Genomic DNA, 16,470 nt, shown 5'->3' with positions numbered 1-16,470 from the left:
TTTCTGCAGAATGTTAACTTCCTTATACTTACAGACTGCACATACAGGTGGGCTGGATCCTTACCTAGCTACTTAAGGGACCCCACCTCACTGTGGGACATGAGCAATGTGCACAGACTGTCCACCATCTCTGCACTTAGGAAGGGATCACAAGTGTCTGCAAAGTACACCCCTCGCATTGCTCAGGTCCATTCATGCCCCCAATAAGTCTACTCTGTCACTGACTCTTAAAGGTTCTGGTCAGCTGCAAACTCTTAAAAGAGGGGGAAAAAAAGTTCAACAGGAATAAACTGTAGTCTCCTAGAGCAACTAGTCCTCAGTCACAATACTCATCATTTCCCTCTACCTCTGCCTATTCTAGATTTCTCTCAGCCCTGGTCAACACTAAAGCTGGTCTAGATTGTTCATCCTGATGGTTTGAGTTACTGTCTGGCCATTATCATGCTTTGTTGACAGTGATTTCATATTCACTGTTATCACCAGGCCTGAAAGCACCAAAAGATGTTCCAGCACCAGTTTCAGAATAATCCTTCCTATCCCCTTATGCAACAACATCCTTAGCTCTTCTGGACAACTGGGGTTGATTGCCCTCTCCAATGTGGTAACTCTCTTTTATTACCTGATAGTCCACTGACATGGGGAGCCCAACCAAAGTGACCCAGCAAGAGATTCAGCTTCCTAAGGAAGCCAGTGGAAGACTGCAGGGAACCAGGACTTTTAATCCAGCAGTCAGTTGCAGAAATGGGAAGCACGATTTCTGTAAGGAGCTGGCTGAAGTGATAATGAAAACACACACTCCTACTTCCTTCCCTTGGTTATTTTGACCCTGTGTATTCTAGGGAGAAACACAGCACTATATATGTCTGTTGGTTTAATGCATACATTTCATCCTGGAGGACAGTGACTGGTAATCTAATGTGTAATCTCAAAGCCAGTTCTTTAGTTGAGCTTTAATAGACCATTCCCACTTTCTACCTTTTGCTTCCAGATAATTCAGGATAGGTTTTAGAAGACTATTGTCACAATCCATTGGTTGAGAACAGAAACTGACTGAGATCTACCAGATGAGTCATTCCATATACCCAATCACTAAGTGACTCCTCCACAGCAGATGCATTCTGATGGGCATTGACCTGAGACACAAAGATCTACACAATCTGGTACCATTCCTACTCATTCATCCATGTGTCTCTTCCCATTTCAATCTTCATCCAGGCCTCTGACCAACCAATCAGGTACATGTGTATTCTGACCTCAGATCATGCCTCCCTTCCTGCAAAGTTGACAGCCATGGAGGATATCCCTCACCACTCACCTTAAGGTCTTGTCTCAACAGAGCCAGTTGTAGTTGGGTATGGAGCATGGTTGCAACTCATTTTTTATTTATATCACTGTATCAAGACAACCCATCTATATGCCATGCTTAGATATTTTTCTTCCTATAGCAGTGGTGGTAGAAAACACCCCCACATGCATGAAGTCATAAATATCAACTAAGGAAACAGGTTGGTGTGACAGGGGTATATGTCATGAAGTCTCAATTGCCTCTGCATAAAATTCCTGTGCCCTCTGTACCTGTTTGGATCTGATTCCAAATGTACCACTGTCATCTTACAACAAATTGCTAGCTTGTAACTGATGAAATGGTAACATAAATCACCCAGTTGTGGCAGGGTGAATGTTCAACTAGTGTCCCAGATTACAATGAGCAATTTTAGTACCGTAGTGTCTTGATGCCCCACTGGCAGGTTCCCATACTCCACTGAGGCCCAGTATCTCATTATGAGCTCTTTTTCAAAACGAGTAGCTATTTGTCACAAGGCATGACCTAGCTCCTGAATTTGGAAGTATACACTGCTTTCCAGAGACTCCACATGGTACTCCTCTCTAACACAGGAACCTGACACTATTGAACTATCAGATCATAGAACCACAGTTGGAGCTGTAGCCACCTCATTTTGAGCCTCTTGACAATGTCCTCTTGCTTCAGTCCACATTTAGAAATTAAATAGGTAGTGGGTTCGCTGTTCTCGTGTAGTAAATTTATTCCAACCTACCTCCCTGAGTCTTGAGACCCTCAATAAACTACCGATGTACTTCTTTTCTTAGCTTGGGTTTTCCAGAAGCAGACTGAAAATGAATACTCATAGACAAGGGATTTTTAAAAGAAGCATCCCTGTGGTGTGATGGTAAATGATTGACAACTGGATCTCTGGAAAAGAAAAATAAACCATTTTCCATGAATACTCCATGGTGAATACTCCCACCATGACCAGTTTAAATCTAGCAACATGCTGTCTCTGAACATGGAATTTGGGAAGAGTTACTAAGGATCAGTTCTTGGTACTAGCCAACTCTAGAACCACTGAAATGCTATCAGGGAGACAATTAAAGGAGTAGATGCAGGAAAACAAGAAACAGGAGGAAGTCAAACAAAGGAATGATCTCAGGCAAAGTTCCACAGAAGTTAGGATCAAGCTGTTCCTACAGGGAACCCCTGGATACTTTAGTGTTGTCCCAGCCAACAAGACAAGAGTGCTGCACTTTCTTGCTCTTGCACTGCAAGTATTAGGGCTAACCCAGCATAGAAGTAATTCCTAGTTACCTATGGCTCTTTGTATAGTTCAGCAAAGTGTATAGTGCAGTCCTCTGGAGAAGAGGTTCAAGTGCTGGGTTTCCTGGCCCCTTAGAATGTCCTGCCTGATAGGAATGGTTTTGTATGCCTGAGGCTTTGGGACACAATAGACTATGCCAGTTTGACCACATAAGTATATCCTAACAAAATGTTTTAGGATGAACTCTGGTTTTTATCTCTGGAGGGTGGCAATTTACTGTGGTGGCTAAAGTCAGTCATACTGTGTGTGTCTGCATGACTATGTCTTCATTAAGACTCCATGGCTTGGGGGAGCTTCCCTGACTGGCAACACTTCACATGTGTTTTCACATGTTGTTGCTGGGGGAATTAAGTGAGTATTTGCACAACTCCACTGGGAGGAGCTTACCTGGATATTTTTGTGGTTTCTCCTGGTTTCTCCCACAAGCCTTTTCAAACCTTTACTGACTAATTTGTATCTTTTCACTAAAAAAATCATAACCATGAATATAACAGCTTTATCTAAGTTCTGTGAGTCCTTCTAGTAAATCATGTAACCCAAGATTGGTCTTAGAGACACTGACATGGAATCTTTTCACTGTAATAAATCATGACTATAAGTACAGCTCAAGCTGAGACCTGTGAGTCCTCCTAGAGAATCATCAAAGGAGGAGTGATTTTGGAGACACCTGATAATCCCTTCGTTTACTAAACTTCTAAGAAAGGAATTTCTGTATCATTCTGACACCTAGGGAAGGTATCTGATCCAGAATAATCTTCTCCATTAGAACTGACTTGTCTCATCTGTTTTTGGTCATTCCCCATCACCTCCAATCCAACATTACCTCTCTGGGCACTAGGTACTTTGCATCCTTCTCACCCAAACATCAAAGTCCATTTGGGTCTACCAGTCCTCCTAGCCATTTTGTCTCACTCACGGGAAGCCAGAACGTCCCTTGGTATTTTGCTGGCACCAAGCTAAGGAAATGAAATTCTGCGAAGAATCTTGCCGTTAGAACCAGTAGCCCTTGTTTGATTTTCTCCCACATCTGGCCACCATGCTGAAAAGAGGGCACTCATAGGATTCCACAAACTTCACTATGGTTTCTATTGTCCCAAATCTTCCTATTGTCCTGAATTTATATTTACATCTAAATATTTGCTGTTCAGAAGAAAATTAAAGTGCTTTTCAAGTTATCCAGGAATTTGCTTAATATTTGAATTAACTGCCCATCTATTTTCAGATTAAACTTTTTGCAATTTTTAAATAAACTTACATTAAATTAAGAACTCTCACAATTATCATAAGTATTGCAGCATATGGTCATGCAATTATAAATATACATAGTGGAATTTCAACCTAGAAAGCACATAAAGTGATATTCCCTACAAGTTCTACCTAGAATGTTTGTCTGTATTTGAAGGTGTGTATTTGGATACTAATACAAATCCAAACACCACACCTATTCATACTGTGGCTATTATACACAGATTTCTGGTGATGGTAACCCACATGATCATGTGGTTGTTGATCATTTACAATTTCAAGGATGCCAAAGATGGCATTTAGTGACCTGAATTTCCAGCAATGCTGAAGCCAAACTGTAGTCTGTAGTTTCTGTCTCTGTTCCATATAGTAGGAAGAAAAAAACAGTAATAACGGAACAACAACAAAAAGGCGTACAGCAAGAATTTTCTCAGTTTTAGGAAATACAGAACATTAACTCCTTATCCTCAAGCCTTTTCACTGTGTAAGACGTCCTACCCCTGTACTTGCTCTTAAAATCCATGGTTTTAAAAATTGTTTCCATCATTGAATTTTAAGATCTTCCCCTTCTTCTCTTGTGAACTAAAGGCTGAACCTCGACATTAACTCCTTTCTTTGCTAATTCAGCTGCCAGCCCAGCCTGGCCTCTTGCTGAGGCTTCAAGTAGCCCCAGCAGCCATTGTCCCCACGCCCTGAGCTATAACTGCCAAGTGTGGAGCTACTTACCCAGGAAGATCTGAAGGCCTGTTCCTTCTGCCTTAGAAAGGAGAGTTAGGGGGGATTAAGGAAAAGTGCCTGTCAGTCTGTGTGGACCCCTCAGCTCCCTAACTCTACTCCTCTCTAGTCTTGCAGAAAACCTGAGAACTTGGAGGAGGGTAAGAGGGTGTTCTGTATTTGGGGTAGAAACGATGACTATAGTAGTTGGCTAGTCCATTGAGCTGCTATAAAAAAAAATACCTAAGTCAGATGGATTATTTCTCATGGTTCTGGAGACGAGATGTTCAAGATCAAGACACCAGTAGATTCAGCATCTGATGAGGGCTTTCTTTCTGATTCATATATATCTTCTGTTGTGTCCTCACATGGAGGAAGGGGTTAGGGGAACTTTCTCAGGCCTCTTTTATAGAGACATTAATCTCGTCATGAAGGCGCCACCTCATGACCTAATCATCTCCCCAAGACACCTCTTCTTAATGTGAGCACCTTGGGACTTAGGTTTCAACAAAGGATTTGGGGTTGTGGGGGTACGGGGCACAAGTATTAGTCCACAGCAGGGAGACTGCAATGTGGGTGTGCAACTTGGGCCTATGCAGTGAACTTACTCCTTTGAGTGTGGGAGTGGGAATGGCCTATCAATTGATTGAAGCGCTACCTGGAGACAAAGTCAACCTCTCAGAGCAGAAATGGGTGTCTTCAGCTCTTGATCTTGGGCATGCCAGGTGTCAGGATATTTAAGGAAGAAATCCTATGGAAAACTCCATTTGCAGATGGCCAGAGAATGATGATGCAGGGTCCTGAATTCTGCATTTATGCATTTTATGTAATTGTATTTGTATGTAGTTGTATTTGTTTTCCTATTGTCTTCATGTAGAATTAATGAAGTCTTTAAATCTAGACTTTCCTAGTTGCACAGGGGAACACAAGATTGTATCTACCAGTGCCAGAGTGATAAAGGGGGAATAAGGCCTCTTAGGATAAAACATGATATAGCAGTGTGAATGGAAACTCAAGGGAAAGGGTGAGCCTTAGAGCACAATGTAGAAGGTTCTGGGCAGTAGTACTTTTTTCCAGAGTTTTACTCTGGAGAGTATGGACCTTGTTTTAGTATAGGAGGTGATTTCCCTTTATAGCTCCCCATCTCTGCTCCACCAGAGGATTTTTCCTTCCAGGTTTTATTCTCTGGTACATAAACTCCCAGGTCCCTGTACTGTTCCTCCTTTTGCCATAGTGGATCCTTGGCCCTAGGTCCTAGTTTTGAATTTCTCCATTGCTTGTCTGCTGTTCCCAAAACATGCTGGACAGCTTGGCCTTGGCAAGGCTGAGGAATTCCACTTTATTGTAGAGCAGCTGGGCCCCTGGTTCTAGGATTACAAGTCACACATCTTCACAGAGAGCCCTAGGCATTCCATCCTTCAAAGATTACATTTTCTTTTAAAATCCTAATAGACTCTAGCCTGCCTTCTTTTATCTGGGAAAGTCTAGTACTCAAGGATTTTCAAGAAAGGCTATGTTCTCCTGACTTCCTTTCCTGGTTATATTCCTGTTCCTAACTTAATTCTCAATCTCCAACAAGTCAATAAGTTTGCTTCTACTTCACCTTGTCCCACAGTGGGGTGGACAGTGCCCCACTTTTTGCATTCCCCAAATCATTATTCATAGGAGGTGACTATTACTGAAGGTTTGGCGATAACAGAACAGCACCAAGAAGCAAGAGCCAACTTAAAATAGAATGTTAGGCATCTTCATTCTTTGATATCCCTGACCATCCCTGCCCAGCTATTTTCCATCTTGGATTCTAGTCTTCACCAATTCTACCCAAGTCTTTCTCCTGCATTTTTCCTTCTCTAAATCCCAGCCTTAGTCCTACCACTCATCATTTAGCAGCCAGAGGACATCTCTTAAATTCCTATTGCTTTATTTTGCACAGCAATCCAGTTTCCTTGTTGCAGGTCTCCTATGCAGACTAACAGGGACCCTTCCTGTCATAAACAGAATGCTCACTAAATATCTTTCAAGGAAAAAGAACCAGTTCCTCTAAGATGACTTCTATCTGCCTGGTTATCTATGGCCCAAAACAATTGGTATTGCATAATGATCACACATTCTGTGGGTCTGGGAAGGGCAGGATGCTTTAGAGCAGAAATGACTTGTCAATTCTCTGTGATGTCTGAGGTTCAACTACGAAGACTCAAGCATCTGGGGATGATCTGAAGGACTAGGAGCTGTAATCATCTGAAGGTGTCTTCACTCATATGCCTGGTGCTTGACTGTAGTGACTTGAAGGTTGGGCTCAGTTGGAACTGATCAACTGAAGCACCCACATGTCAGTCTCACAGTAGTCAGACTTCTACCATGGTGGCTTAGGGCTCCAGTGAACAAGGGAGCATCTGGGAATTTTTATTACTTGACCTTAGAAGCTACATAGCATCCAGGTTTGAGGGGCAGTAACACAGATCTAAATTCTCAATGAGGACAATTTCCAAGAATTTGTAACCATGTTTTAAAACTGCCACGTGTCCCCTCACACAGAATGCTGATACATAGCTGACACTAATAAAGGTCAAAGGTCCTTTCTCTGAGGTTTTGTAAGACTCTTAATCTGCCTAGTTCAGAGTTCCTCTTGCAATGTCTAGGGAGTAGCCTCTCCACAACTTCCAGTTCTGGCTCAGGACACATGACCTTGAGCTTGTTTCCACTCCTGTACTATCAAAATATAGAGACAGGGGTCTGGGAGCTCAATACACCTGATACTAGCTCTTATAGCCACAGGATGATTGTCCTGTGCCAACTAACAGATTTCCTGGATTTTTTTTTTTTTTTTTTTTTTTTTTTTTGCGGTACCGGGGATCAGACCCAGGGCCTTGTGCTTGCAAGGCAAGCACTCTACCAGCTGAGCTATCTCCCCGGCCCTTAAAATTTGTATTTCTTACTATCACCTCCAGTGGCCTCACCTAGGCCCACTGCAAGGGCCTGGCAATCAGTGCTTAATGTCAGTCTCAGGAGACCTCTGTGACTGCACGTTATGAGATAGTGTGGGTTGCAGTAGGATAATGCCGGATGGAGTAGGACAACTCTTCTGGAAGGAGTTCCTCCCAAGTCCTATTACCTTTCTACTGGTCCTGTGGGAAAGGACTTCCTTGGTCTTTTCCTTCAACATATGGGTCAGGAACAATGGCTTCCTCTCCTGCAGTTTCTATGGGAGAACTTGCACACTTTCAGATAAAGAAGCTTCAGCCCTTCTTGAACAATGAAATAAGCCACACAGTGGCAACAATTTGGTTCTAGAGTCTCAATCCACTGCTCCTGAGGTCATAGTATGTCAAAAATTTCACAGAGACATGACTCAGAGACCATGGTTCTGTATGGGAGCCCTGGCTGCATGTCAGTCTGTCAGTTCCACAAGGGGCAGTAACAGCGACTGCTTGGTATATGCAGCATTTTGCAAAATACCTGGTTTGGGGCAACTCTGAAAGTCCATAGGGAAAATTCAATGATTATGGAGGTGACTGTATTGCGCAAGGGTGGCAAATTCAAAAACAATAGGGACCAGGTAACTTATATGTGAGAAAAACTGCCCTGGTGGTTTCTGAGGCCAATAGAAAAAACCCCTCCCTCCTTGTCAGAAGAATAGCTACTCGCTTGCCCTATGCCTGCTGCCCTATGAATGCAGCCCCAGAGTTGCCAGATTTTCTTAGAATTCAAGAGAGGGTGGAAAGCTGGATCTGTTAAATCTCCTTAGTTTCAAATGTTGTCAGTTTATTCAATGAAAAAGCACTGCAAGAGCCTGGCATATGATTGTAATTCCAGGGACATGGGAAATTGAGGCAGAAAGATCACAAGTTTGAGGCCGACCCCAGCAATTTAGAAGGCCCTAAGCAACTTTGTGAAACCCTGTCTCAAAATTAAAAAGGGTTGGGGATGTAGCTCAGTAAAGCATCCCTGGGTCCAATCCCCAATACCAAAACAAACAAAACCACACTGCGGGACAAATTACATTGCACATTTGAGAGCTGCAATGTCAGCAGCAACTTCTATAACTCATAAAGTTAACTCGAGCTTCACGGGAGTTGCCAGGATCTTCTATAGCGAAGCTCAACCCCACCTCCCCTGTACTGCACCTCCAGCGTGCCTTGGCACCCCCACTCTGACCCTGACCCTGAGGAGAAGTTAGCATAGCCTTTCCACAACAGCTGTCCTGAAAGGTCTTCTTAGGCTTCTGTGACCTCTGCAAGTAGATTATACCTCTAAATCCCTGAGGCCAGCAGTCCCGGGTGGGGGAAGGGAAGGGAGCGGGGCCTGGTGGACAAGAAAGCTTCAGCAACTTCTCCTCTATGCACCTGCCCCGCCCATGCGGCTCCTCCTCTTACCGGTTCCTGGGTACTCATCAGCCAGGTCTAGACAGAGAAGACACTTTCCCTTTTTGGGCCAAGACAACTGGATATTTTCCAAAGGATTTTTAGTAGTAGTGAAGTGAAAGCACAAAGGGACATAAACAGAACGAGATGGCCTAGAAATGGAAGTGTTTACAGAGCTTGGTTTTCGGAACCCAAGAGGGCCACAATATGCTAGGTAGCGGTGCTCAGGGAATCCTGTAAGGGAAGAGTTTATTTCCATTTCTGGCAAGGGGGAGGGCAACGTGAGGGGAGGGAGCGATGGTTAAAGAATGACTTCGACGTTGGGTGGGGAGATGGCAGAATCTAGGAAATTAGGGGGATGGGTGTTCCCATTCTCAAGAAGGTAACCTGTCGGTGGAAGGTGAGAGGAAACAACGATGAAGCCGCCCAGGAGGGAGGACCCAGGTCGTCTCTGCAGAGGGGTCTTGAGTAGGGAGAGCGTATCCGGGATTCCCACGCGAGCAGAACGGCCTCTTAGCAATCCCGGTCCCGGGAAGGTTTGAAAGGAGCGGTGTCCTAGTGACGCCGGAAAAGACGGAGCGGTTGCCATGACGACAAGCAGCACACATCGGAAATAAATAAATAAGCAGTCAGGCTGCCGCAGCCGCGCCCCCGCGAGACCCGCGCGCAGGGGAGGGGTTCCCACGGGCCCGGGTCCCCGCAGCCCGCGCGCTCTTGCCATTGGCAGAGCCAGAGGGGGTCACCCCCGGGGGGCGAATGGTACAGTCCTCCGCCCGCGCCCCGGCCGGTAGCACGAGAGAGCTGAGCCCCGCGCAGCCGCTACCGCCGCCCGCGAAGCCAGCCGCCGAGTCCGGAGGCGGCGATGGAGGGAGTCAGCAGCCACCGGACCCTTTCCTACAGCCGCTGGAGCTACGACAGGTAGGGCGCGCGCCGGAGGATGGCTCGCCGGCCCTCAGGTGGCGCCGCGTGGGCGCTGCTGACGCTCGCATTCCCGCGGGAGCTGCCGGCATCCGGGGTGAGAGCGGGCTTGAGCTCCCAGACCCGCCGGGGTAGACTCGGGCGCCCGGACGCCCAGGCTGGCTTCCAGGACGCCGGGTTCCCAGGGCCTCGGAGCGAGAGCTCGGGGGAGGGTGTCCTCACATTTGCGGGGCGACCTGACCGAGGAGTGCAAGCGGCACTGCGACCTGCGAGCTGTCGCCCCCGCCCCCACCCCGGCTGCCCCGCGGGCTGCGGTGGGCGCTCGCGCCGCGCGGAGAGGCGTGGTGGGGCTGCGAGGCCGGGTGGGGCTGCGGAGCGCGCGGGGAGGGGCGTCCCTGGACCCAGGCGGCTCCCCGCCCCGCACGCCGCGGGTCTGCGCCCCTCTGGCCCTCGAGGGGACGAGTGCCGGGCTCGCGGCCCTGGACCTGCGAGGCTGTCTTGTCGGCGGGGTGGGATGGCAGCCGGAGGCGGGCGGTCTGGGCGCAGTAGCGGCGCCCGGAGCTGCAGGGTTGCCAGGCTCCCGCCCGCCCCGCGGCGAGGGAAAGCGGCTGCTGGCGTGGGCGGTTTGGAGCAGCGCTCCCCACGCACTTGTCCTGGAGGGTGGAATCATCTTCCCTGGCTACTGGAGAAAAATAAGGACAACCGAATGAGTTGGTGATAAACGGAGATTTATTCCGAGATTATGTCCGTTATTTTTTGGTGTGTTAAATGCCGCCCCTTCATTTAAACTGAAACCTTTCCGATAGTAGATCGTAGTTAAAAAAAAAAAAAAAAAATGTTCGCAATCCCATGACTATCTCCAGAATTCTGGAGCTAAATTTTCCGATCCATGGCCTTAAATGTTGTGAAGTCCAGAAGAGAAACTTCATTAACTGGATTAATTTTTCTTGCCTGAAGTGTGGCTTCCTGCTGCTCTTCTTCCCTTCACTCTGAGAAAAAACCCTGCGGAATCTTTGACAGCCCTTGTTTTCCTGGATTCAGAGGAACAGTTTCTCTCCTTCCCAAGGCTAATTCCCCTAGGACCCCTTTTCGCCTTCCCTAGGGCTGCCTCCCATTGATCCCATCTGTCTCCTCTATCTTCACCTTCCCTCTTTACTGATGATTTCTTAGCCTGTAAAGCAGTCCGAGTTTATCCTGTCTCCCTCAAGATACGTGCACCCTGGGCCACCTCCTTCTTTTCATTCATTACCTCTTTGGGGGAAAAATATTGTCAGAATTAGCTGATTTTCTTTCTTCATCAGCCCTTAATGAATGCACAACCCTAGCAATCTGCTCTTCACAATTCCAGTAAGTTTGCTCATTTGAAAAGCAGTGTTCTCTATAGAGAACTCAAAAATTTTTGGAAGATTAATCTTAACAAAACCGACTAGCTTCTGTTCAGATCACAAATCACACTTTCATGTACTTATTCAACAAACCTATTGAATGCAAACCATGTGCTGGGCCCTGCAAATACAAAGAGGTAACTCCTTTCCCATGATTATCAGTATCTAGTGTCTGCTAGAAATATGTGATAGCAGGTGCCAAAGGCCTAATACACATATAAGAGAAAAACCTGAAATGGAGCTAATTCTAAGCCATAAGTAGATTTTGTTTTTCTCTGCAAAAGCAAACTAAAGCAGAAAGACTCTGGGATTAGACAATCTGGATTCAAATCCTAATTCCACTTTGCTAACCTTAGCAACCCCTCTCTGGGCCTCAGTTTCTTTATCTGTAAAATGGGAAAATATTGTGAGCATAAGATCAGGTCATAAAGGGCTTAGCATACTCCTGGGACATAGAAACCATGCAATAAATGTTCTTTTCTTAATATGTATTATAGATGTCTCTGAGGACCCTGGTGTTCAGAAGCTTAGTTTAAAAATCTTTTTCACCTTTTTAGACACCAAAATGCAGACATTTCTGGAATTCTACCTTTAGAACTCTTTTCTTCTCACCTTGACAGCTTCAACATCTGGGAAGCTATATGAAGAAAACAGCTTCTGTGCCCCTTGTCCAAGCTTACTTAATCAGAATATTCAAGGGTAGGACCCTGGACTCGATATTTGTGTAGAAGTTCCCAGATGATTGTGATACAGCTGGTTAGACTGTTCTTTGGAAACACTGGTCTATACTGCTCATTTCCATTTTCTAATTAGTACTTGGTTTTTAAAACATGAATATTGACTTATTCAAAAGATTATACAATCCTTAATAAGTTGATGAAAATATTACACAAACAACACATGCATAAGGTATGGAAGTATTAAAAGTAAAACTCTGTGATTCTGCTGCTCCTTTCCCAAGTCCCAACCCTATGAGTAACCACTGTAGTTAAAACACATTTTCCAACTCTTTCCTCTGGCTTCTGCCTTTCCATCTTTAAACCTGAAAACCACTCTTCAAGTCCCTGTCCCAGTTGACTTCCCTTCAGTGTGTTTAAGCTATTTTCCCCTTGCTTCTGGAGCCAAATTAGTATGGGTTATCTATTGCTATGTAACAAAACCCTCCTAAACCTAGTGGGTGCAACTAACAACTGTTTTTGTTTGTTTGTTTGTTTGTTTTAATTAGCTCAAGATTCTGTGGATCTGCAATTTGGGCTGAGCTCAGTGACAGTTCTCGTGATCTGGTTCAGGCTCATCTTTGCTGGGCTAGGCTTGCTTACATATCTGGCGCCTCAGGTGGGAAGATCAGAACAGCCAGGGTCTCTTTCCACATGCCCTCTCGTCTTCCAGAGGCTTTATTAGTTCATATGGTGGTGGAAGCGTTCCCAGTGACAGAGCAGAAGATGACATCTCGAGGCCTAATTTTGGAACTCACACTGTGTCATCTTGTTTTGGTCAATAAAGTTACAGTACCAACCCATATTTAAGGATTGGAAAAATAAGCCTCATCTCTTGGAGGGCTGCAAATAATATAGTTCCATTTTATAGTCCACATTTTTAAATAGCTGACTCCTTTTGGTTCCCATTGTCTGGATGAGAACACATGCCAAAGATCTCCTCTCTTCCATTCTATACTTTTCCATTTTATTCTCAGTCTTGTTTCAGTTACCACCTTCATGCTTTTAACAAAGAAATTCGTATCTTCAACCACAGCCTTTGTGCTGAACCTTAGCCCTAGATCTCCAAGCACTTGGGTATAATCTTCATCTAGATATTCCACCAACACCTGGATTCAGCATGTTCAAAATCAGACCCTTTGCCGATAACTTGCTGTTCTCTTTTCAATATCCTCCTAGCCCAATGAGCTCCTCAACACTTTGACATGGGTGGTAAGCGCTCCAAGTATAGCCGTTTTGTCTATCTTTTCTTACCTAGACCACTGATTATATGAAGATAAAATGAAAAAATGTTTATAAAATGACTGACATAAAGTAGGTATGAATAACTTCTTTGGTTTTCAACAGCTTGACACTTAGTGAATCATTTTGTTTCCACTCAACTCCAGGCATTTTTCTTTAGTGCCCATGCCAATGACCAAAGCTCTTCACTAGAAATTTCTGGACTGTCTCGTTCTAGAGACTTTGCTCCAGTTATTCACATGACAAATTCCTAGATGTTGACACCTAGAATTGCTCCTCTTCTGATCTCAGACAGTGTGGTATCCCACTCTCTGGCCTCAGGCACTGCCCTGTGGCATTGCTCTTGCCACAGCATAGGACTGTCTAGTGCCTTGTCACTCTATTTGCTCCTGGCCTGCTGGCCTTTTCCTCACCTCTTCTTCTCCTGGCTTGAGCCATGCAGTAGATTATTTGAATCACTCATCCAGCAGTTTATGTTCCCTTGCATATGCTCAGTACAGCTCCAGACCTGCAGTGTCAGTGTTCTTACCCTGACACCACAGTGCTACCACAGAAATGACATAGCTGTGCAGCTTGTCACCACTGCCATAGTCTTCATCTTTAGTGGGCTACCTGTACCATCTCTCGGTCTTTTCTACTTCTCCATGTACACTTCACTCCACTTGCCCACAAAATCTCTTCTAAACCTTCGTCATGCTCAAGACCCCTCCCTGTGTGGCCCTTGCCACACCCCCAGTCTCTAAGCAAATGACCTTGCCTCCTGCTCTTCAGAAAAATTGAACCATCTGGTTTGATCTTCTGTCACTTCCTGACTCAACATCACTTCCCCTCCACTTCAATAATTCCCTCGTGGGAACTTTCTGTCATTTCCAATTCTTTGCTATTATAAACAATTCTATGATGAACATGCTTGTATATGTAATATTTCCCTCTTCTATCTGATTATTTAATTAGATAACTAACTAACTCCTCAAAAGGAGGTTGTTAGTTTCACATTTTGGCTATCATCTGATTGCCTTCTAGAGGAACAAATTTGATTTCTGTTCCCATAGGAAGTCACTTTAACTGCTAATTTTATAATAATCTGTTCATCATTTGGCCACTCAGACTTGGAGATGAAGCAGCATAACTGCTCAGAACTTTGATTTTGTAGTTAATGTGATTGGGCTCCACCAATTACTGATTATGTGACTTTAAACTAGTGACTTAACCCCCATCTTTAAAAGACAATAATAGTGTCTGCCTCTTAAGGTAATCTGTTCATTCAATATTTAATTTTTGAGCCCTTCCTAAATGCCAGGCAATGTTTTAAATACTGGAGAAAAAGCAGTAAACTTGACAGTCACTGATCTCATAGTTCTTACTGTTCAGTGAGGGGAGATATAGATAATTTTATTTATATATAAATGAAATAAATGCAGAGAAGAACAAAGCAGAGTAAGAGTTGACCTGCAGTAGGCAATAGTAGTGGTGGCAGATTGCTCTGTGATACTCAGGAAAACTTTCTGATAAGATGGTATTTCAGCAGAGATGTAGAAAAGTGAGACAATGAATCAGATTTCTAATGGGAATAATGTTTTATGGAGGGAGAGCAGCAAGTAAAAAGGTCCTGAGGTAGGAGTGTGCCTAAAATTTTGGGAGCACCAAGCAGGCCAGTGCGTCCTTGCAGGCCAGTACCTGCTTCACTCCCAACTCCCACATCCTGGGCCTGATCCTCAGAGAATCACCCATCCGATTTGTTTGTATTTCTTAGAATTTTGTATAAATGGAATCATGCAGTATACCCTTCTTTTGATATCTTTCCTTGTTACATGAATCAGTAGATCATTCCTTTTTATTGCTGAGTACTATTTGGGTCATACTACAGTTTGTTTATTCATTCACCTATTTGTAGACATTGTGTTGTTTCCAGTTTATGGCTGTTACAAATAGAGCTTTTGTGAATATTTAAGTACAGATCTATGTGCGAATGTATGTTTTTATTTCTTGTGGGTAAATACTTAGCAGGGGAATGACTGGATCATATAAGTGTACATTTAACTTTCTAAGAACTGAACAACTTTTCCAAAGTGGGTATACGTACCATTGTACATTTTTTGTGAGTGGTGTATGAGATTTCCAGTTCTTCCACATCCTTGGACAAGCTAGTACAGTCAGTCCTTTTAACCTTACCCATCCTAGGAGGAACATCATTGTGATTCTTTTTTTCCCTAATGACTAGCAATATTTAGTGGCTGTTCACATGCTTATTTGCCATCCATTTGTCTTTTCATTTTGGAGAAGATGTCTTTAAAATATTTTCCCTTTTTTAAAATCATGTTTTGAGACTTCTGTTATGTATGTCCTAGTTTGTGAATCAGATATATAACTTCCAATATTTTCCCCCAATTTGTTGCTTTTTTCTTATTCTCTTATGTATTTTCAAGTGTAGAAGGTTTTACTTTTCATGAAATTCAGTTTATCAATTTGTTCTTTTATGGATTGTCCTTTTGATTTCATGTCTAAGAAATCACTGCCGAAGTCAACGTGACAAAGGTTTTCTCCTAGGAATTTTCTAATTTTATGTTTTAAATTTAGGTCTGTGCTACATTTCACAGTAACTTTTGTATATGGTAGTTTCATTAGAAAATAATATCCAATCTTTCAGCACCATTTGTTGAAAAGACTACTATTTCTACTTTGAACCTTCATTGACAATCAGGACTAGGCATGTTGCATTAAGCCAGTAGTTGCAGCTACTTAGGAGGCTGAGGCAGGAGGAGGACTTGAGCCCAGAAGTTGAAACAAAGAAGAGAAGGGGGAGTGGGAGTGGGGAGGAGGAGATTAGTTGTTCTTATTTTAAATTTATGTCTATACTCTCTAGTCCGTTCCATTATTCTATTTGTCTTTATAATGTCAATAACACACTGCCTTAATTACTGTAACTTTTAATAAGTCTTGAAATTAGGTAGTTTAACGCCTTCAACTTTGTTCTTTTTCAGAGTTGTTTTGACTGTTTTAAGTTTTTTCAATTTCACATTAATTCAACAATAAGTCTTTTGAGTGGTTAAAAAAAAAAAAGCCTGCTTGGATTTTGATGGGGATTTTGTTGAATCTATAGATCAATTTAGGAAGAGATGAATTTTAATAATAGTAGGCTTTCTTACCCATGAACATGGTATAACTCTTTATTTAGATATTAATTTCTTGGCATATTTTATAGTTTTCAGTATATAAGCCTTACCTCTTTTTTAAGATTTATCCATAAACATTGCATATTTCTTGATATTATAAA

The 16,470-nt window shown here is 43.6% G+C and overlaps 1 protein-coding gene across 1 annotated transcript in view; it reads left to right on the top strand.

Moving 5' to 3' along the window:
• The first annotated feature begins 9,676 nt into the window (after positions 1-9,676).
• Positions 9,677-16,470, top strand: part of TUB (TUB bipartite transcription factor) — an 83,951-nt gene continuing 77,157 nt past the window's right edge. The window contains 2 exon segments of the mRNA XM_079105691.1: positions 9,677-9,748; positions 9,750-9,853. Of these exon segments, the coding sequence (XP_078961817.1) occupies positions 9,692-9,748; positions 9,750-9,853 (161 nt within the window). The 5' untranslated portion in view covers positions 9,677-9,691.

The sequence above is a fragment of the Sciurus vulgaris genome (genome assembly GCF_902686455.1).
Source record: "Sciurus vulgaris genome assembly, chromosome: 11".
Classification (NCBI taxonomy): domain Eukaryota; kingdom Metazoa; phylum Chordata; class Mammalia; order Rodentia; family Sciuridae; genus Sciurus; species Sciurus vulgaris.
The sequence above is the reverse complement of the archived record's forward strand: the minus strand, read 5'-3'. Positions and strand labels throughout refer to the sequence as shown.